At 60.1% G+C, this 21,812-nt stretch overlaps 1 protein-coding gene across 3 annotated transcripts in view; it reads left to right on the top strand.

Annotated features, from left to right (window-relative positions):
* LOC137445486 (syntaxin-binding protein 4-like) overlaps positions 1-4,873 on the top strand; it is an 88,345-nt gene extending 83,472 nt beyond the window's left edge. For 2 of the 3 annotated variants that reach the window (XM_068147284.1, XM_068147285.1), the window contains exons 21-22: positions 3,569-3,623; positions 4,702-4,873. In XM_068147284.1, coding sequence (XP_068003385.1) covers positions 3,569-3,623; positions 4,702-4,792 — 146 coding nt within the window. In that variant the 3' untranslated portion in view covers positions 4,793-4,873. Of the gene's footprint in view, positions 1-3,568; positions 3,681-4,701 lie in introns of all 3 variants that reach the window. The other variant, XR_010988413.1, reaches the window with a different exon arrangement.
* Positions 4,874-21,812: the final 16,939 nt, after the last annotated feature.

The following is a 21,812-nucleotide window of genomic DNA, read 5'->3' as shown; positions in this document are numbered from 1 at the left end:
CCCAGGATCCAAACCTTCCTTCAGCCACCCAGGATCCAAACCTTCAATTAGCCACCCAGGATCCAAACCTTCCTCAGGCCACCCAGGATCCAAACCTTCCTTTAGCCACCCAGGATCCAAACCTTCCTTCAGCCACCCAGGATCCAAACCTTCCTTCAGCCACCCAGGATCCAAACCTTCCTCAAGCCACCCAGGATCCAAACCTTCCTTCAGCCACCCAGGATCCAAACCTTCCTTTAGCCACCCAGGATCCAAACCTTCCCTTAGCCACCCAGGATCCAAACCTTCCCTTAGCCACCCAGGATCCAAACCTTCCTTTAGCCACCCAGGATCCAAACCTTCCTCAGGCCACCCAGGATCCAAACCTTCCTCAGGCCACCCAGGATCCAAACCTTCCTTCAGCCACCCAGGATCCAAACCTTCCTTTAGCCACCCAGGATCCAAACCTTCCTCAGGCCACCCAGGATCCAAACCTTCCTCAGGCCACCCAGGATCCAAACCTTCCTTTAGCCACCCAGGATCCAAACCTTCCTCAAGCCACCCAGGATCCAAACCTTCCTCAGGCCACCCAGGATCCAAACCTTCCTTTGGCCACCCAGGATCCAAACCTTCCTCAGGCCACCCAGGATCCAAACATTCCTTTGGCCACCCAGGATCCAAACCTTCCTCAGGCCACCCAGGATCCAAACATTCCTTTGGCCACCCAGGATCCAAACCTTCCTCAGGCCACCCAGGATCCAAACCTTCCTTTAGCCACCCAGGATCCAAACCTTCCTCAGGCCACCCAGGATCCAAACCTTCCTTTAGCCACCCAGGATCCAAACCTTCCTTTGGCCACCCAGGATCCAAACCTTCCTTCAGCCACCCAGGATCCAAACCTTCCTTTAGCCACCCAGGATCCAAACCTTCCTTTAGCCACCCAGGATCCAAACCTTCCTCAGGCCACCCAGGATCCAAACCTTCCTTTAGCCACCCAGGATCCAAACCTTCCTCAGGCCACCCAGGATCCAAACCTTCCTCAGGCCACCCAGGATCCAAACCTTCCTTTGGCCACCCAGGATCCAAACCTTCCTTTGGCCACCCAGGATCCAAACCTTCCTCAGGCCACCCAGGATCCAAACCTTCCTTTGGCCACCCAGGATCCAAACCTTCCTTTAGCCACCCAGGATCCAAACCTTCCTTTGGCCACCCAGGATCCAAACCTTCCTTTAGCCACCCAGGATCCAAACCTTCCTCAGGCCACCAGGATCCAAACCTTCCTTTGGCCACCCAGGATCCAAACCTTCCTCAGGCCACCCAGGATCCAAACCTTCCTTTGGCCACCCAGGATCCAAACCTTCCTTTAGCCACCCAGGATCCAAACCTTCCTCAGGCCACCAGGATCCAAACCTTCCTTTGGCCACCCAGGATCCAAACCTTCCTCAGGCCACCAGGATCCAAACCTTCCTTTGGCCACCCAGGATCCAAACCTTCCTCAGGCCACCCAGGATCCAAACCTTCCTTTGGCCACCCAGGATCCAAACCTTCCTTTAGCCACCCAGGATCCAAACCTTCCTTTGGCCACCCAGGATCCAAACCTTCCTTCAGCCACCCAGGATCCAAACCTTCCTCAGGCCACCCAGGATCCAAACCTTCCTTTGGCCACCCAGGATCCAAACCTTCCTTCAGCCACCCAGGATCCAAACCTTCCTCAGGCCACCCAGGATCCAAACCTTCCTTTGGCCACCCAGGATCCAAACCTTCCTTTAGCCACCCAGGATCCAAACCTTCCTCAGGCCACCCAGGATCCAAACCTTCCTCAGGCCACCCAGGATCCAAACCTTCCTTTGGCCACCCAGGATCCAAACCTTCCTTCAGCCACCCAGGATCCAAACCTTCCTCAGGCCACCCAGGATCCAAACCTTCCTTTGGCCACCCAGGATCCAAACCTTCCTTTAGCCACCCAGGATCCAAACCTTCCTCAGGCCACCCAGGATCCAAACCTTCCTTTGGCCACCCAGGATCCAAACCTTCCTCAGGCCACCCAGGATCCAAACCTTCCTCAGGCCACCCAGGATCCAAACCTTCCTTTGGCCACCCAGGATCCAAACCTTCCTTTAGCCACCCAGGATCCAAACCTTCCTTTAGCCACCCAGGATCCAAACCTTCCTTTGGCCACCCAGGATCCAAACCTTCCTTTGGCCACCCAGGATCCAAACCTTCCTTTAGCCACCCAGGATCCAAACCTTCCTCAGGCCACCCAGGATCCAAACCTTCCTTTGGCCACCCAGGATCCAAACCTTCCTCAGGCCACCCAGGATCCAAACCTTCCTTTAGCCACCCAGGATCCAAACCTTCCTTTAGCCACCCAGTATCCAAACCTTCCTCAGGCCACCCAGGATCCAAACCTTCCTTTGGCCACCGAGGATCCAAACCTTCCTTTCGCCACCCAGGATCCAAACCTTCCTTTGGCCACCCAGGATCCAAACCTTCCTTTAGCCACCCAGGATCCAAACCTTCCTTTAGCCACCCAGGATCCAAACCTTCCTTTAGCCACCCAGGATCCAAACCTTCCTTTAGCCACCCAGGATCCAAACCTTCCTTCAGCCACCCAGGATCCAAACCTTCCTTTGGCCACCCAGGATCCAAACCTTTCCTTAGCCACCCAGGATCCAAACCTTCCTTTGGCCACCCAGGATCCAAACCTTTCCTTAGCCACCCAGGATCCAAACCTTTCCTTAGCCACCCAGGATCCAAACCTTCCTTTGGCCACCCAGGATCCAAACCTTCCTTTGGCCACCCAGGATCCAAACCTTCCTCAGGCCACCCAGGATCCAAACCTTCCTCAGGCCACCCAGGATCCAAACCTTCCTCAGGCCACCCAGGATCCAAACCTTCCTTTAGCCACCCAGGATCCAAACCTTCCTTTGGCCACCCAGGATCCAAACCTTCCTTTAGCCACCCAGGATCCAAACCTTCCTTTAGCCACCCAGGATCCAAACTTTCCTTTGGCCACCCAGGATCCATACCTTCCTTTGGCCACCCAGGATTCAAACCTTCCTTTAGCCACCCAGGATCCAAACCTTCCTTTAGCCACCCAGGATCCAAACCTTCCTCAGGCCACCCAGGATCCAAACCTTCCTCAGGCCACCCAGCTGTGCCCCCAGCAATGCTGAGCAGAGTCATCTCCTCCTCCCTTTGTGTCCAAACCAGATTCCTTTCCCCTCCTCTGGGTGCCATCTAGCTCCACATCCCAGCCTGGGGTCTGTACCTGGGCCACAAGCCATCAGCATTACCTGACCCCCTCCTGCCATGCAGCAGGAGACTTCTGGTCTGCTCCATGCCACAAGCAGCTGAGCAGGCAGCCCCTCACAGCTGCCCAGCCTTGGCCCTTTGCTTCTGTTCCCCTACCAGACCTGGCCCAATCCCAGCACTGACTTTATCTCAAATCAGGACAACTCCAGGGGTGTCTCAGCACCTTCAGGGCCCTGCCTCCTTCCCCTGCCCCTTAGCACCATGCAGCAGCACTGCTTGCTCCTGCCATGGCCCACAGCCCCCCCTCACAGCTGGCTGTCTGCTTCCTTTGCAGCTTCCCCGTCTGACAGGGACCAGTGCCTGCCTGAAGGGATCCCAGAGCCCAAGGAGTAGGTGTCAACCCCCCCTGGCCTGCAGCTGTGACACTGAAACCAAAGTCCTGCCTGGTTGGTTGGCTTCTTGCTTGGCATCTTTGAGCAGATCCTCCAGGCAAGGCCAGCCTCTAGGAGAGGGAGACCCAGCCCTGCCCAGCCTGCATGCCCAGGCAAGGACAGTCCTGCAGGTCTCTTTTGTTCCCTGAAATGTGCTTTTCCTCTCTGCCCAGAGGGGAATTGATACTTCCATGGCTCCCCCAGCTGGGATCTATAGAGACCTCTGTGAGTCCTGAGCAAGGGCAAAAGAACCACTCATGGATGGGTGGAATGGGTTGGGTTGGAAGGGACCTCATAGGTCATCCAGCTCCAAGCCCCTGCCATGGGCAGGGACCCCTCCCACCAGCACAGCTTGCTCAGGGCCTCATCCAGCCTGGTCCTGAACACCTCCAGGCAGGAGGCAGCCACAGCCTCCCTGGGCAGCCTGTGCCAGAGTCTCCCCAGCCTCACTGCAAAGGATTTCTTCCTCCTCTCCACTCTCAGTCTCCTCTCTCCCAGCTCAAAGCCATTGGCCCTGGGCCTGGCACTCCCAGCCCTTGGCCCAAGTCCCTCCCCAGCTCTCCTGGAGCCCTTCAGGTACTGGGAGGCTGCTCTGAGGTCTGCCTGCAGCCTTCTCTTCTGCAGGCTGCACAGCCCCAGCTCTCCCAGCCTGGCCCCACAGGGGAGGTTCTGCAGCCTCTGAGCATCTCTGTGGCCTCCTCTGGAGCCTCTCCAGCAGCTCCAGGTCCTTCCTGTGCTGGGGGCTCAGAGCTGGAGGCAGTGCTGCAGGTGGGGGCTGAGCAGAGAAGAGCAGAGGGGCAGAATCCCCTCCCTGTGCTGCTGCTCTCCCTGCTCTGGCTGCAGCTCAGCACTCAGCTGGCTCTGGGCTGCCAGGGAGCATTGCCAGCTCAGGGGAAGCATTTCCACACAAAGCAGGTGGCCAGCAGAGCCTTGCCCCGAGCAGGGAAGCTCTTTTCTTTCCTGAAGAGCCAGCGTTGTCTTCAGGGGCTCCTCTGTGTGTGTCCCCATAGTTCCTCATGCTCTCTCTCGTTCGCAGCCACCTGCACCAGAAGCCGACGTGGCCTCCCCCCGGGCAGCCCCCGAGCCGTGCGCCGCAGCCCAGCCCAGCCCCGGACCCGCCGCAGTAGGCTCCGGGAGCCTGCCCCGGGCCGGCCGCCGCCGGGACGGGACCGACACACCTCCAGTGCTTCACCTGCCGGCCGCACCGCGCCGAGCAAGCAGCTCTCTGACGCCAGATTAAGTCCTGCTAAGCCCCCAAGGCTTTGCCAGCAGCCTCCCCCTGCCTGGCTACCTCCGAGCTATCGTCCAAGGCTAACTCGCTCACGGTTCTGCAGCTTTAGAGCATGACAAACTTCAACCACCTCAAGAGGCTCCCAGGGCCTGGATGCCACTGGCAGCCTTTCAGATCTTGCCTCCTGGCTAGTGAGAGGAGCATGAAGGTACCCAAAGGACTCAGGGGTCTCCAGCAGCCTCCCTGCTGGGGCTCCACCCGAAAAACCAAAGCGTCTTTAGCGGCTGTGAAGTCCAAGCAGCTTCAGCTGTAGTGTCCCAGCTGTCTGGGGAGAGAGTCTTCTCCTTCTGTTCTTTCTGGTCTAGCTTAGCCCAGCTGCAATGCTTGAAACGGAGAGCAGCACCTGCGGGAGCTGGCGGCAGGCAGCGCGGAGCCAGCAGCCCCATGCCCGCGGCGCCAGCCTGCCCGCCCTGGGCAGAGCTCAGGGAGGGCTCCTGCTGGCACTCAGGAGCTGTGTGAGGCAAGGCTGGAAGGGCAGAGCCAGGGGTGGGCTGGGGAGCCCAGGGGAGCACAGGCTCTGGAAAATAAAATGGAAATGCTGCTGACAAGGCTGTTGGCTCTCTGGGGTGTTGGGAGGGCAGGAGGGGAACATCCTCCCTGGGTCACTGAGCCAGGGAAGCAGAGAAGCAGAGAAATCCCAGAGTCAGAGCAGTAAGAGAAAGCCAGAGATATGGAATCAGGGAACCATCAGGGGTGATGGAATCAGGGAGGCATAGAAATAGCAGAAACATAGACTCAGGGAAGCACAGCATGGTGGGAATGACAGCTCACAGAATCATGGAAGCATAGAGGTCACGGGCTCAGAATCACAGGGTCATGGAATCATGGGGTCACAGGCTCACAGGATTATCTTGCCAGACATCATGGAGCTATGGAAATCAGAGAATCAGGGGATTGGAACCAGAGAGTCACATAAATCACAGAGCCAGGGAATCACAGTCAGTGGAATCATGGAACCATGGAAGTGACAGAAGCACAGAGTGATGGAATCATGAAACCATGGGATCACAGACATCATAGAACACAGACCACAGAATGAACCAGGCTGGAAAAGACCTCAGAGATCATCAAGTCCAACCTCTCCCCCAGCACCAGCTGATCAACTCAACCATGGCTCCAAGGGCCTCAGCCAGGCTCTTCCTAAACACCTCCAGGGATGGGGACTCCACCACCTCCCTGGGCAGCACATCCCAGTGGCCAATCTCTCTTTATAACATCCAACCTAAACCTCCCCTGGCACAGCTTGAGACTGTGTCCTCTTGTTGGAGTTGGAGAGAGCAAGAAGGTCTCCCCTGAGCCTCCTCTTCTCCAGGCTAAGCAACCCCAGCTCCCTCAGCCTCTCCTCACAGGGCTGTGCCCCAGACCCCTCCCCAGCTTTGTTGCCCTTCTCTGGACACCTTCAAGTCTCTCAATGTCCTTCTGGACCTGAGGAGCCCAGAGCTGGACACAGGACTCAAGGGGTGGCCTGAGCAGTGCTGAGCACAGGGCACAAGGACTTCCCTGCTCCTGCTGGCCACACTCTTCCTGCTGCAGGCCAGGATGCCCTTGGCCTTCTTGGCCCCCTGGGCACACTGCTGGCTCCTGTTCAGCTGCTGTCCACCAGTACCCACAGGTCCCTCTCTGCCTGGCTGCTCTCAGCCACTCTGACCCCAGCCATGGAATCATAGAATGATGGAAATAACAGAATCATAGATTCATGAAATCATAGAAATCACAGGGGCAGGGAACTATGGACTCATAGAAATCATGGAATCATGGACTCAGAGTCATGGAATGATGGAATCCTGGAAGCACAGAGTGATAGAATCAGACATCATGGAAGCACAGAATCATAGGAGTCATAGAATCATGGAACCAGAGAAACCAGAGAATGATGGAATCATTCAAGAAGGACATTGAGAGACTTGAAGGTGTCCAGAGAAGGGCAACAGAGCTGGGGAGGGGTCTGGAGCACAGCCCTGTGAGGAGAGGCTGAGGGAGCTGGGGTTGCTTAGCCTGGAGAAGAGGAGGCTCAGGGGAGACCTTCTTGCTCTCTGCAACTCCCTGCAGGGAGGTTGTAGCCAGGTGGGGGTTGGGCTCTGCTCCCAGGCAGCCAGCAGCAGAACAAGAGGACACAGTCTCAAGCTGTGCCAGGGGAGGTTCAGGCTGGAGGGGAGGAGAAAGTTCTTCCCAGGAAGAGAGATTGGCCACTGGGATGTGCTGCCCAGGGAGGTGGTGGAGTCCCCATCCCTGGAGGTGTTCTGGAGGGGATTGGATGTGGCACTTGGAGCCATGGTTGAGTTGTCAGGAGGTGCTGGGGGAGAGGTTGGATTGGTGTTTGATTCTGTGATTCTATAACAGGATCCTAGAACCCAGAGAATCCTACACCCACAGAGCCACAGAGCTCACAGAATCAGGGAAGCATGGAACCAGAGGAAGCACAGGGTCATGGAATCAGGGAATCTTAGCTCCATACAACTCAAGGAATCACAGAACATTCTGCCTGGCAAAGCCCTTTCAGCTCCTCCAGCACAACCATTCTCTAACTCAGCCCAGGCTGGGGCTGAGCCCTGGCCCTCAGCACCACAGCTCTGCCCCTGGGAAACACCTCCAGGGCTGGGCACTCAGCCACCCCCCTGGCAGCCTGGGCCAGGCACTGAGAACCCTTCCAGTGAAGAAGTTTCTCCTCATGTCCAACATAGACCTCCCAGGGTTCCCTTTCTCCTCCTTCTTCCTTTGGCAGCTGCTAGCCAGATGCAGGGAGAAGTGGCAGGAAAATGGAGTCCATGGCAGCTGGTACCCAGGACTGTTCAAACCCCCTTTTGGGGGCTGTGGGAGTGGTGTTCAAAGAGTATTGGTCCTTGAGAGCCTAAACTAAAGGCTGAGGAAAAGCCATGAGCTTCACCAGCACCAACTGGAGCCATGGTTTGGCTGTCAGGAGGTGTTAGGTATTAGGTCACAGGTTGGACTTGATGATCTCTGATCTGCCTGGTTCTATGATTCTAACTGCACTTGAAGCCACACAGCAGCTAAGTGTGGGGGGGAACTTCCCAGCTGCATCACTAAGCAGCCTGAAGTGTTGGTGCAACTTCACTCCCCCAGCCTAGGGGGAAGGAACTCCCTGGGGCATGTGCCTCACAATCTAAACCAAAGAGCTGCTTGGGGAAGGGAAGGAAAGCTGAGCCCTGGGAGCACTCACAAGGAATCACAGAGTCAGGATGGCTCAGGTTGGAAGGGACTCAGAGACCATCGTGGGCAGGGACCCCTCCCACCAGCTCAGGCTGCTCAGGGCCTCATCCAGCCTGGCCTTCAGCACCCCCAGGCAGGAGGCAGCCACAGCCTCCCTGGGCAGCCTGGGCCAGAGCCTCAGCAGCCTCACACTCAACAACTCCTTCCTCAGCTCCACTCTAACCCTGCTCTGCCTCAGCTCCAAACCATTCCCCCTGGGCCTGCCTCAGGCCCCCTCAGCCAAAGTTCCTCTGCAGCCTTCCTGCAGGATTCCTTCAGCTCCTGGCAGCAGCTCTGAGGAGCCCCTGGAGCCTTCTCCTCTGCAGGCTGCACAGCCCCAGCTCCCTCAGCCTGTGCTCCCAGCAGAGCTGCTCCAGCCCTGGCAGCATCTTTGTGGCCTCCTCTGGCCTCTCTCCAGCAGCTCTGTGTCCTTCTGCTGCTGGGGAGAGCAGAGCTGGAGGCAGGATTGGAGGTGAGGGCTGAGCAGAGCAGAGCCCAGGGGCAGAATCCCCTCTGCTGCCCTCTGCCCAGCCTGCTCTGGCTGCAGCCAGCACACAGCTGCCTGAGGGCTGCAGGAGGCTCTGCTGGCTCCTGGGGAGCTGCTCAGCACCCAGCACCCCCAAGGCTCTTCCTTCAGGGCTGCTCTCGACTCACTCTGCAGCCAGCCTGGATTTGTGCCTGGGCCTGGCCTGCCCCAGCTGCAGGACCTTGCCCTGGGGCTTGCTGAGCTTCCTGCAGCTGGCACTGGCCAACTTCTCCAGCCTCTCAAGATCCCTCTGGATGGATCCTTCTGGATGGATCCCTTGCCTCCAGTGGGTGCAGCACACCACCCAGCTTGGTGTCACCAGCAAACCTGCTGAGGGAGCCCTCATGGCACTGCCCACACTGCTGACAAAGACGTTAAACAGCCCTGGGCCCAGGACAGACCCCTGAGGACCTCCACATGGCCACTGCTCTGCAGCAGGGAGGTTGGGCAGGCAGCCACCAAGGCTTTATCTCCAAAGGTGAATGTAGCAGGAGCCATTAGCAGGGAGTTTATCTGCAGCCTGATGGCTGAGGTAACACAACCTGCCCTAAATGTGCTGGGCCCCAGCTCATTGCAGCTCCAGTTTCATCCCTGCCACTGATCTCTGCCACCTCACTGGGTGACCTTGGGCAGCACAGCCCAGCTCAGTGTTGCACCAGGAGCAGCAGAGAGGATCAGCTTCTCTGAGCAGCATGGGGAAGGCAAAGCCCCAGGGACCCACTGGCTCTGGGCTGCAAGCTTCTGGCACACAAGGATCTGGCAAAAGTGCTGCTGCTGCCCCTTCTGTGGGAGAAAAGCTTCAGTGATTCAATGTTTGTTGGATCTTGCAGAACCCCAGCAGGGAAAGGGTTGGAAGGGAGCTCTGGAGCTCAGCCAGTCCAACCCAGGGCACCCCCAGCACCCTGCCCAGCAGCACAGTGCCCAGGGGGGGTTGGAAGCTCTCCACACCAGCAGACTCCACAACCTCTCTGGGCAGCCTGCTCCAGGCCTCCAGCAGCCTCACCCCAAACAACTTTCTCCTCCTGCTCAGCTCCAACCTCCTGCCTGACACTTTCTGCCCCTTGCTGGCCCTTCTGCTGGCCCTGGGCAGCACTCAGCAGAGCCTGGCCCCAGCCTCTTGCCCCCCACAGCTCCTTTAGCTCTTGCTGAGCATTGCTCAGCTGCCCTCTGGGGCTGCTCTTCTGCAGGCTCTCAGCCCCAGGGCTCTCAGCCTTTGCTGCTCCCAGAGCTGCTCCAGGCCCCTCAGCAGCTCTGCAGCCTGCCCTGGGCTCTCTCCATCAGTTCTGTGTCTTGCTAAACTTCATACCCAACTTTTGCTTAGCTTCTGTAAAACAGGACAGGGTAAAAGGTGTAGAGGTAGCAGAGGTGAAAGCCAGATCTGAACACTGCTGTGGAGATCAACAGCTCCAGAGGAGACCACAGAGATGATCAGAGGCTGCAGAACCTCCCCTGTGGGGGCAGGCTGGGAGAGCTGGGGCTGTGCAGCCTGGAGAAGAGAAGGCTGCAGGCAGACCTCAGAGCAGCCTCCCAGTACCTGAAGGGCTCCAGGAGAGCTGGGGAGGGACTTGGGCCAAGGGCTGGGAGTGCCAGGCCCAGGGCCAATGGCTTTGAGCTGGGAGAGAGGAGACTGAGAGTGGAGAGGAGGAAGAAATCCTTTGCAGTGAGGCTGGGGAGACTCTGGCACAGGCTGCCCAGGGAGGCTGTGGCTGCCTCCTGCCTGGAGGTGTTCAGGACCAGGCTGGATGAGGCCTTGGGCAGCCTGTGCTGGTGGGAGGGGTCCCTGCCCATGGCAGGGGTTGGAGCTGGATGATCTCTGAGGTGCCTTCCACCCCATGCTGTGACTCTATGATGATTCCAGGCCTGTTCCCATCACTGGAGGCTTCAGAGCCTTCTCTTCCTCCCAGCTCCACTGTGTGACTCAGGCTGGCCTGCAGCCCAGCTCTGGGGAGTGGAAGCAGAGTCCCTGCTGCCTGAGCTGTGGCTCTGCAAAGCAGCTGAACCTTGCTGCTGAATTTTTCAAGAGGCTCTTTAATGTTTCAGCACTGTTGGCTTCCTGGGGTGTGCTGAACCCCTGGGGGAGAGGCCTGCAAAGCACCTTAGGGTGGTGCTGCAGAGAGGGCTGGGCTGGCCTGGTGCTGCCTGCCCACTGCACCATCCTCTTCCTCCTGCACGGGGCTGAGTCTGCCCCACAGCTGCTGGCACTGGCCACAGAGTCTTCTGACCTCGCTGACCACAGCTTGGCCACAAACCTCCTCTGCAGCTTCTTTCACAGCCTCCAGGAGTGGCCAGAGAGTCTTCTGACCTCGCTGACCACAGCTTGGCCACTAACCTCCTCTGCAGCTTCTGCAGAGCCTCCAGGGCAGGCCACAGACACTTCTGACCTCGCTGTCCACAGCTTGGCCACAAACCTCCTCTGCAGCTTCTTTCACAGCCTCCAGGAGTGGCCACAGAGTCTTCTGACCTTGCTGACTACAGCATGGCCACAAACCTCCTTTGGAGCTTCTTTCACAGCCTCCAGGAGTGGCCACAGAGTCTTCTGACCCCACTGAGCCCAGCATGGCCACAAACCTCCTCTGCAGCCTCTTCAGAGCCTCCAGGAGTGGCCATAGACACTTCTGGCCTCACTGAGCCCAGCATGGCCTCAAACCTCCTCTGCAGCTTCTTTCAGAGCCTCCAGGAGTGGCCACAGAGTCTTCTGACTTCGCTGACCACAGCTTGGCCACAAACCTCCTCTGCAGCTTCTTTCAGAGCCTCCAGGGCAGGCCATAGACACTTCTGGCCTCACTGAGCCCAGCATGGCCACAAACCTTCTTTGGAGCTTCTTTCAGAGCCTCCAGGGCAGGCCACAGAGTCTTCTGGCCTCACTGAGCCCAGCATGGCCCCAAACCTCCTTTGCAGCCTCTTCAGAGCCTCCAGGAGTGGCCACAGAGTCTTCTGACCTTGCTGACTACAGCTTGGCCAGAAACCTCCTCTGCAGCTTCTTTCACAGCCTCCAGGAGTGGCCACAGAGTCTTCTGACCTCAGTGACTACAGCATGGCCACAAACCTTTGGAGCTTCTTTCACAGCCTCCAGGAGTGGCCACAGAGTCTTCTGGCCTCACTGAGCCCAGCATGGCCCCCAGCCTCCTCTGCAGCCTCTCCAGAGGCCAGCTGCTGTTGCAAGAAGGGCAGCAGGAAGCACAATGCCAGGGAGAAGCCCCACAGCTCTACCTCTGCACCACCTCCCTGCAGTTTCTGCTGGGCTCTCCCAGTTTATGCCCACAGCTGAGGCTGGGGAAGTTGAGAGGAAGAGTTTGCAGCAGAGCAGCTCCCAGCAGTGGGGAAGTGGAGCCTGCAGGGTACCTCCAGAGCAGATGTCCTTCCTGGTAGATGTTCTGCTTTCCACCTGCAGAGCCTGGCAGGAGTTCCTGGGCTGGGCTCCTCTGGTGTGAGGACTTCTCTCCCAGAAGAGAGAGGCTGAATGCCAGCCCTTCAGGGACGAAGCAAGAGACATCATGGCCTGGATTCTCTTCCTCTGCTCTGCTCTGGGGAGACTCCACCTGCAGGGCTGGGGCCAGCTCTGGAGCCCCCAGCACAAGGACATCAGACTTGTAGGGCCCAGAGAAGGGCCATGCAGATGAGCTGATGGCTGGAGCACATCTCCTGTCAGGATGAGCTGGGAGAGCTGGGGCTGTGCAGACAGCAGAAGAGAAGGCTCCAGGCAGACCTCAGAGCAGCCTCCCAGTAGCTGAAGGGCTCCAGGAGAGCTGGGAAGGGACTTGGGACAAGGGCTGGGGGTGCCAGGATGAGGGCTGATGGCCTCAGGCTGGAAGAAGCTGGATTGAGATGAGACATGAGGAGGAAATTCTTCCCCATGAGGGTGGTGAGGCACTGGGACAGGTTGCTCAGAGAAGCTGTGGGGGCTCCAAGCCTGGAAATGTTCAAAGCCAAGCTGGATAGGAGCTGGAGCAACCTGGGCTGGCAGGAGGTGTCCCTGCCCATGGCAGGGGCTGGCACTGGATGATCTTTAAGGTCCCTTCCCAGCCACATCCTTCTGGGATTGTAGGATTCTATGAGGCATGGCCCTTGGGAGCAGCAGGGAGAGCTGTGGGAGGGCCAAGGGTAGCCCCAAGGCTGGAAACAGCCAGGGAGAGCTTAGGGCAGGAGAAGAAAATGTGTTGGAAAGCAGGAACTCCAGTCAGGGCTGCTCAGCAGGGGAAAGATGGGATGGGGTGGGGTGGGATGGAAGGGATGGAGTTGGATGGGATGAGGTGGGATGGGATGGGGTGGGATGGGATGGATGGGGTGGGATGGATGGGGTGGGATGGGATGGGATGGAAGGGATGGGATGGGATGGAAGGGATGGGGTGGGATGGGATGAGGTGGGATGGGATGGGATGGGATGGAAGGGATGGGATGGGATGGAAGGGATGGGGTGGGATGGGATGAGGTGGGATGGGATGGATGGGATGGGATAGGATGAGGTGGGATGGGAAGGGATGGGATGGGATGGGATGGGATGGGACGGGGTGGGATGGGATGGGATGGGATGGATGGGATGGGATTGGGTGGGGTGGGATGGGATGGGGTGGGATGGGATAGGATGGGATGGGATGGGGTGGATGGGGTGGGATGGGATGGGATGGGATGGGATGAGATGGATGGGATGGGATGGGATGGATGGGATGGGATGGGGTGGGATGGGATGGCATGGGATGGATGGGATGGGATAGGATAGGATGGGATGGGATGGGGTGGGATGGGATGAGATGGATGGGATGGGATGGGGTGGGATGGGATGGGATGGGATAGGATGGGGTAGGATGGGATGGATGGGATGGGATGGGATGGATGGGATGGGATGGGATGGATGGGATGGGATGGGATGAGATGGATGGGATGGGATGGGATGGATGGGATGGGATGGGGTGGGATGGGATGGCATGGGATGGATGGATGGGATGGGATAGGATAGGATGGGATGGAATGGGGTGGGATGGGATGAGATGGATGGGATGGGATGGGGTGGGATGGGATGGGATGGGATAGGATGGGGTAGGATGGGATGGATGGGATGGGATGGGGTGGGATGGGATGGGATGGGATAGGATGGGGTGGGATGGGATGGATGGGATGGGATGGGGTGGGATGGATGGGATGGGATTGGGTGGGGTGGGATGGAAGGGATGGGATAGGATGGGATGGGATGGAATGGGATGGGATGGGATGGGATGGGATGGGATGGGATGGGATGGGATGGGATGGGATGGGATGGGATAGGATGGGATGGGATGGGATGGGGTGGGATGGGATGGGATGGGATGGGGTGGGACAGGATGGTGTGGGATGGGGTGGATGGAGTGGGATGGGATGGGATGGGATTGGGTGGGGTGGGATGGGATGGGATGGGATGGATGGGATGGGATTGGGTGGGGTGGGATGGAAGGGATGGGATAGGATGGGATGGGATGGGATGGAATGGGATGGGATGGGATGGGATGGGATGGGATGGGATGGGATGGGATGGGGTGGATGGGGTGGGATGGGATGGGATGGGATGGGATGGGATGGGATGGGATGGGATGGGGTGGATGGGGTGGGATGGGGTGGGACAGGATGGGGTGGGATGGGGTGGATGGGATGGATGGGATGGGATGGATGGGGATGGGATGGATTGGATGGGATGGGGTGGGATGGGATGGGATGGATGGGATGGGATGGGATGGGATGGGATGGGATGGGATGGATGGGATGGGATGGGATGGAATGGGATGGGATGGGATGGATGGGATGGGATGGGATGGAATGGGATGGGATGGGATGGATGGGATGGGATGGAATGGGATGGGATGGGATGGGATGGATGGGATGGGATGGGATGGGGTGGGATGGGATGGGATGGGATGGGATGGGATGGGATGGGATGGATTGGATGGGATGGGATGGGATGGGATGGGATGGGATGGGATGGGATGGGATGGGATGGGATGGGGTGGGGTGGGGTGGGGTGGGGTGGGATGGGATGGGACACACCATAATCTCATCCAGATTTAGTGCCAGGAACCAGCATGATTGCTCATGGAGCAGCAGTGAGTTGCTGTCTGCAGCAAGAGGGCAGAAAGAGTTTTCCATTTCTCCTTCTGTTTCCTCTGAGGAAACTGAACCAGGACTGAGGAATGGCAAAGAAATGGCCTTGCTCTGGCCAAAGCCCAGGGAGTTCAAAAGGGAAAAGGCAGCTCTAATTCACGACATCAACTGCCCCAGGCCTTGGAGAACTTTGTAGCTTTCATAGCACCACAGAGCTGTTTGGGCTGGCAGAGCCCTCCCAGAGCAGCCAGCCCAGCACCAACCCTGCCCCACCATGGCCACCAAACCCTGGCCCCAGCTGCCATGGCCACAGGGCTCTGCAACCCCTCCAGCCATGGGGACTCCACCACCTCCCTGGGCAGCCTCTGCCAGGCCCTCACCACTCTGCCACCAAAGACATTTGGCCTCCTCTCCAACCTCACCCTCCCCTGGCACAGTTTCAGGCCATTGCCTCTCCTTCTCTCCCCTGAGCCTAGGGAGCAGAGCCCAAGCCCCAGCTGGCTGCAGCCTCCTCTCAGGGAGCTGCAGAGAGCAAGGAGGTCTCCCTCAGCCTCCTCTTCTCCAGGCTCCACACCCCCAGCTCCCTCAGCTGCTCCTCCCCAGACCCTTCCCCAGCTCTCGATGCTGTTGTGTGAAAGGCTCTAGGAGAAGCTTCCTGCCCTGACCCTGCAGGCTGCAGCCCTGAGGGCTTGGCCATTGGCTGGCTCTGGGGGCTGGTGACAGGTCAGGCTGCTCCCCTGGGCCAGAGGCTGCAGGATGCTTCAGGACATATTGCTGAGCAGGAAGAGGAGCAGAGCTTCCTGAAAGGCCTGCCCAGAGCAGGGGACACTGCAGGGGCAGAAGTGGTCAGGAAGCAAAAGCAGCAGTCAGTGTGAGGGGGGTGGTCTTCTGCATGCCACGTGCCAGCTGGGCCTTGGGGACAGCATGAAAGGAGGATCTGAAGGTGCAAAACATTCCCAGGCTGGCCTCCCACTTCTGTCTTCTGCACCACTTCTGGGTGCTACACCCACCCCCTGCCCCAGGAGCAGGCAGCTGCTCAGGAGCTCCCTGTGCCACCTACACCCTGCCCCTGTATCACAGTCTCACAGTATAACTAAGGTTGGAAATGACCTCGAGGATCACCAAGTCCAACCTATCAACACAGACCTCATGACCAGACCATGGCACCAAGTGCCACATCCAATCCCCTCTGGAACACCTCCAGGGATGGGGACTCCACCACCTCCCTGGGCAGCACATCCCAGTGGCAAACGACTCTCTCTGGGAAGAACTTTCTCCTCACCTCGAGTCTAAACCTCCCCTGGCACAGCTTGAGACTGTGTCCTCTTGTTCTGGTGATGGGGGCCTGGGAGAAGAGCCCAACCCCTTCCCAGCTACAACCACCTTTCAGGTAGTTGCAGAGAGCAAGAAGGTCTCCCCTGAGCCTCCTCTTCTCCAGGCTAAGCAACCCCAGCTCCCTCAGCCTCTCCTCACAGGGCTGTGCCCCAGACCCCTCCCCAGCTTTGTTGCCCTTCTCTGGACACCTTCAAGTCTCTCAATGTCCTTCTTGAGCTGAGGAGCCCAGAGCTGGACACAGGACTCAAGGTGTGGCCTCAGCAGTGCTGAGCACAGGGCACAAGGACTTCCCTGCTCCTGCTGGCCACACTCTTCCTGCTGCAGGCCAGGATGCCCTTGGCCTTCTTGGCCACCTGGGCACACTGCTGGCTCATGTTTAGGCAGCTGTCAATCAGCACCCCCAGGTCCCTCTCTGCCTGGCTGCTCTCAGCCACTCTGACCCCAGCCTGTAGCTCTGCCTGGGGTTGCTGTGGCCAAAGTGCAGCCCCTGGCACTTGGACTTGTTGAATGCCATCCTGTTGGCCTCTGCCCATCTGTCCAGCTTGGCAAGGTCCCTTCTGCTCTCTAACTGACCAACATCTGCTCCCAGCTTGCTGTCAGCTGCAAACTTGCTGATGGCTGACTCAATCCCCTCCTCCAGATCATCAATGAAGATGTTAAAGAGCACAGGGCCCAGCACTGCTCCCTGGGGCACACCACTGGTGCCTGGCTGCCAGCTGGCTGTGGCACCATTCACCACCACTCTCTGGGCTCAGCCTCCAGCCAGTTCCTCACCCAGCTCAGAGAGCTGCTGTCCCAGCCAGGGGCTGACAGCTTGGCCAGGAGCTTGCTGTGGGGGATGGTGTCCAAGGCCTTGCTGCAGTCCAGGCAGACCACATCCACAGCCTGCCCCACAGCCACCAGGCAGTCACCTGGGCATGGAAGGAGCTCAGGTTGGTCAGGTAGGACCTGCCCCTCCTAACTCCATGCTGGCTGGGCCTGAGCCCTTGGCCATCCTTCAGGTGTGCAGTTATTGCCCCCAGGATAATCTGCTCCATCACTTTCCCTGGCACTGAGGTCAGGCTGCCAGGCCTGGAGCTTCCAGGTTCCTCCATCCAACCTTTCTTATGGATGGGGACCACCTTGGCCAGTTTCAGTCACCTGGGACCCTGCCCCAGGAGCAGGCAGCTGCTCAGGAGCTCTCTGTGCCACCTACACCCTCCCCCTGCCCCAGGAGCTCTCTGTGCCACCTACACCCTCCCCCTGCCCCAGGAGCAGGCAGCTGCTCAGGACCTCCCTCTGCCACCTCGAAGGAGGCAGAATGACAGAATGGTCCAGGCCAGAAGGGAGACCTCCAAAGCTCATCCAGTCCAACCCCCCTGCAATCAGCAGGGACATCCTCCCCTGCAGCTGGGCAGGAAGAACCAAGTGCAGCAGCAGAGGCTGGGAGGGGATCTGCTGGGGAGCAGCCCCAAGGAGAAGCAGCTGGCAGTGCTGGGGGGCAGCAAGGTCTGCAGGGCACAGCAATCTGCCCTGGGGGCCAAGAAGGCCAAGGGGGTCCTGGGGGGCATTCAGCAGAGGCTGGCCAGCAGGGCCAGGGAGCTTCTCCTCCCCCTCTGCCCTGCCCTGAGGAGACCTCCCCTGCAATATTGCATCCAGCTCTGGGCTCCCCAGCTCAGCAGGGACAGGGATCTGCTGCAGAGAGCCCAAGGGAGGCTCCAAGGATGCTGCAGGGCCTGGAGCACTGCCTGGGGAGGAGAGGCTGAGAGCCCTGGGGGGGCTTAGTCTGGAGAGGAGAAGGCTGAGAGGGATCTGATCAATGTCTCTCGAGAGCTGAGGGCTGGGGGTCAGGAAGGAAGGGCCAGGGCCAGGCTCTGCTCACTGTGCCCTGGGCTAGGCCAAGGGGCAGTGGATGGAAACTGCAGCCCAGGAGGTTCCACCTCAGCAGGAGGAGGAACTTCTGCCCTGTGAGGCTGCCAGAGGCCTGGAGCAGGCTGCCCAGAGAGGTTGTGGAGTCTCCTGCTCTGGAGCCTTCCCAGCCCTGTCTGGATGTGTTCTGTGTGCCCTGTGCTGGGTTCTCTGCTCCTGCTCCGGCAGGGGCTTGGACTCAATGATCTTCATAGGTCCCTTCCAATGCCCTAACATCCTCTGACCCTGTGATCAGGTTGCCCAGACCCTGTCCAGCCGCACATAGATTAGAATAGAATAGAATAGACCAGGTTGGAAAAGATCTTTGAGATCACCAAGTCCCCAGCACCATCTGATCAACTCAACCATGGCACCAAGGGCCTCATCCAGGCTCTTCCTAAACACCTCCAGGGATGGGGACTCCACCACCTCCCTGGGCAGCACATCCCATCTTCTTGCTGGGAAGAACTTTTTCCTCCCCTCCAGCCTGAACCTCCCCTGGCACAGCTTGAGACTGTGTCCTCTTGTTCTGAAATGTCAGGATTTTCAGAGGTGGTTTAGTTGTTTAGAGGGGAAACAAAGCCAAGCCCCACACAGCCCAGCTCAGCACAGCACAGCCAAGCCCAGCTCAGCACAGCACAGCCTTCAGGAACTGCAAGGAAGGACAAGCCTGGGGCAGGGTCAGTTTGTGGCCAGACCCAGACTGCAGCAAGTGCTGCCAAGGTTAGAGTCTCTCTGGAGCTGGTGCCAGGCAGTGCTGAGCCCTGAGCTTGGTTCAAGCCTTTTGAGTTGGCTACAAGCTGGAAACCTTTGGAGAAACTCTTCTGTGGAGTGCCTCACTGTGCCACTGCAGGAGTGCAGTGCTGGGAGCTCTCTCTCCAGACTGCAAGGTTTCCACAGGGGACATCAGGGCAGTGCTGCAGGCTGGGGGCAGAGTGGCTGAGAGCAGCCAGGCAGAGAGGGACCTGGGGGTGCTGGTGGACAGCAGCTGAACAGGAGCCAGCAGTGTGCCCAGGGGGCCAAGAAGGCCAAGGGCATCCTGGCCTGCAGCAGGAAGAGTGTGGCCAGCAGGAGCAGGGAAGTCCTTGTGCCCTGTGCTCAGCACTGCTCAGGCCACACCTGGAGTCCTGTGTCCAGCTCTGGGCAAGGGCATCCCAGTGGCCAATTCTTCTTTCTGGGAAGAATTTCTTCCTAACATCCAGCCTAAATCTCCCCTGGCACAGCTTGAGACTGTGTCCTCTTGTTCTGTTCGTGGTATCTCTAGGGATGAGGCCACAGCCACCTCCCTGGGCAGCCTGCTGCAGTGTTCCAGCAGCCTCCTGCTGCAGAACTTGTTCCTCACATCCAATCTCAATCTGCTCTGCTCTAGCTTGAAGCCCTTGCCCCTGGTGCTGTCCCTGCAGGCCTTTGCAAACAGTCTCTCTGCAGCCTTCCTGTAGGCTCCCTTCAGGTGCCACACAGACCCACCAGGATTCAGGACAGCCAGCAGGGCTTTACTGGGGTCCTGCTTGATCAGCCTGGTGACTGTGGCAGTGGATAAGGAACAACCTCTGGAGGGGATCTATCTGGACTGCTGCAAGGCCTTTGACACAGTCCCCACCACATCCTGCTGGCCAAGCTGGAGAGCTGTGGATCTGCTGGGCAGAGTGTCCAGTGGGTAAGGAATTGGCATGAGGGTCACATCCAGAGGGTGCTGCTCAGTGGCTTGAAGTGCAGATGGAGAGCAGTGGCAGTGGTGCCCCTCAGGGGTCTGTGCTGGTTAATATTCCTCTCAGTGCCACAGGCAGTGAGATTGAGGCAGCAGCAGCAGGGTGCAGATGGCACCAGGCTGAGTGGTGCTGTCCATACCCCAGAGGGACAGGAGGGCATCCAGAGGGACCTGGGCAGGCTGCAGAGGTGGTGCCCAGGGGAAGCTCCTGAGGCTCAACAAGAGCAAGGGCAGGTCCTGCACCTCCTCACTGGCAGCACAGGCTGGGGGAGGAGGGGAGAGAAAGCAGCCCTGAGGAGAAGGCCTTGGGGGTGCTGGAGGTGAGAAGCTGGCCAGGAGCAGGCAGTGGGAGATGCAGCACAGAAGGCCAAGGGCAGCCTGGGCTGCACCCAAAGCAGTGCTGCCAGCAGAGCCAGAGAGGAGATTCTGGCACTTTGCTCTGCTCTGGGCAGACCTCCCCTGCAGGGCTGGGTGCAGGGCTGGAGCCCTCAGCACAGGGAGGACCTGGAGCTGGTGGAGAGGCTCCAGAGGAGGCCATGAGAATGCTCAGGGGGTTGGAGCAGCTCTGCTGTGGGGACAGGCTGAGGGAGCTGGGGGTGTTGGGTGCCAGCAACTGGAGAGGAGCCAGGGGGTGCCCAGGGGGGCAAGAAGGGCAGCAGCAGCCTGGGCTGGAGCAGCAGTGGGGTGGCAGCAGGAGCAGGGCAGGGATTGTGCCTCTGGGCTGGGCACTGGGGAGGCCACAGCTTGAGTGCTGGGTTCAGCTCTGGGCTCCTCACTGCAGGAAGGAGATTGAGGAGCTGGAGCAGGGCCAGGGAAGGGCAAGAGAGCTGGGGAAGGGTCTGGGGAAGAGGGCTGGGGAGGAGCAGCTGAGGGAGCTGGGGGTGTTGAGCCTGGAGGAGGCTGAGGGAGACCTCCTTGCTCTCTGCAGCTCCCTGAGAGGAGGCTGCAGCCAGCTGGGGCTTGGGCTCTGCTCCCTAGGAGCAAGGGACAGGGCAGGAAGCAGCAGCCCTAAGCTGCCCCAGGGGAGGCTCAGGTTGGACACAGAAGAAACTTCTCCACTGGAAGGGCTCTCCAGCCCTGTCCCAGGCTGCACGGGGAGGTGGCTGCAGCACCACGTCCGGAGGCGTTTCCAGGGGCAGGGGCGCAGGGCAGGGGTGCGGGGCATGGGGGCGGGGCAGGGGTGCGGGGCAGGGGTGCGGGGCAGAGGCGCGGGGCAGGGGTGCGGGGCAGGGGTGCGGGGCAGGGGTACGGGGCAGGGGTGCGGGGCAGAGGCGCGGGGCAGAGGCGCGGGGCAGGGGTGCGGGGCAGGGGTACGGGGCAGAGGTGCGGGGCAGGGGTGCGGGGCAGGGGTGCGGGGCAGGGGTACGGGGCAGGGGTGCGGGGCAGGGGTGCGGGGCAGAGGCGCGGGGCAGGGGTGCGGGGCAGAGGTGCGGGGCAGGGGCGCGGGGCAGAGGTGCGGGGCAGAGGTGCGGGGCAGGGGCGCGGGGCAGGGGTGCGGGGCAGGGGTGCGGGGCAGAGGCGCGGGGCAGAGGCGCGGGGCAGGGGTGCGGGGCAGGGGGGCGGGGCAGGGGTGCGGGGCAGAGGCGCGGGGCAGGGGCGCGGGGCAGAGGTGCGGGGCAGGGGCGCGGGGCAGGGGCGCGGGGCAGGGGCGCGGGGCAGGGGTGCCGGGCAGAGGCGCGGGGCAGGGGTGCGGGGCAGGGGGGGCGGGGCAGAGGCGCGGGGCAGAGGCGCGGGGCAGGGGGGCGGGGCAGGGGGGCGGGGCAGGGGTGCGGGGCAGAGGCGCGGGGCAGGGGGGCGGGGCAGGGGGGGCGGGGCAGAGGCGCGGGGCAGGGGCGCGGGGCAGGGGTGCGGGGCAGGGGGGCGGGGCAGGGGTACGGGGCAGGGGGGGCGGGGCAGGGGGGGCGGGGCAGGGGGCCGTGGCTGCGCCCCCGCGCGGTCAGAGGCAGCCAGGGGTCGCCCCCGCGGGTCCCAGGGGCTCAGCCCCGCCCCCAGCCCCGCCCCCCTCCCTTCGCCTCCCTCCGCAGCCACCGCTCAGCCGCGAGATGGCGGCGGGAAGCGCACGTGCGCGGGGGTGGGCGGGGCCGCCGCCGCCCTTTGCCCCGCCCTCCGCCGCAGCACAATGGACAG

The sequence above is a fragment of the Melanerpes formicivorus genome, unplaced genomic scaffold (genome assembly GCF_026170545.1).
Source record: "Melanerpes formicivorus ecotype bairdi unplaced genomic scaffold, bMelFor1.0.p_v2 SCAF_14, whole genome shotgun sequence".
In the NCBI taxonomy this organism is placed as follows: domain Eukaryota; kingdom Metazoa; phylum Chordata; class Aves; order Piciformes; family Picidae; genus Melanerpes; species Melanerpes formicivorus.
Note: the sequence above shows the minus strand (reverse complement) of the source record. Positions and strands in the feature narration are given on the sequence as shown.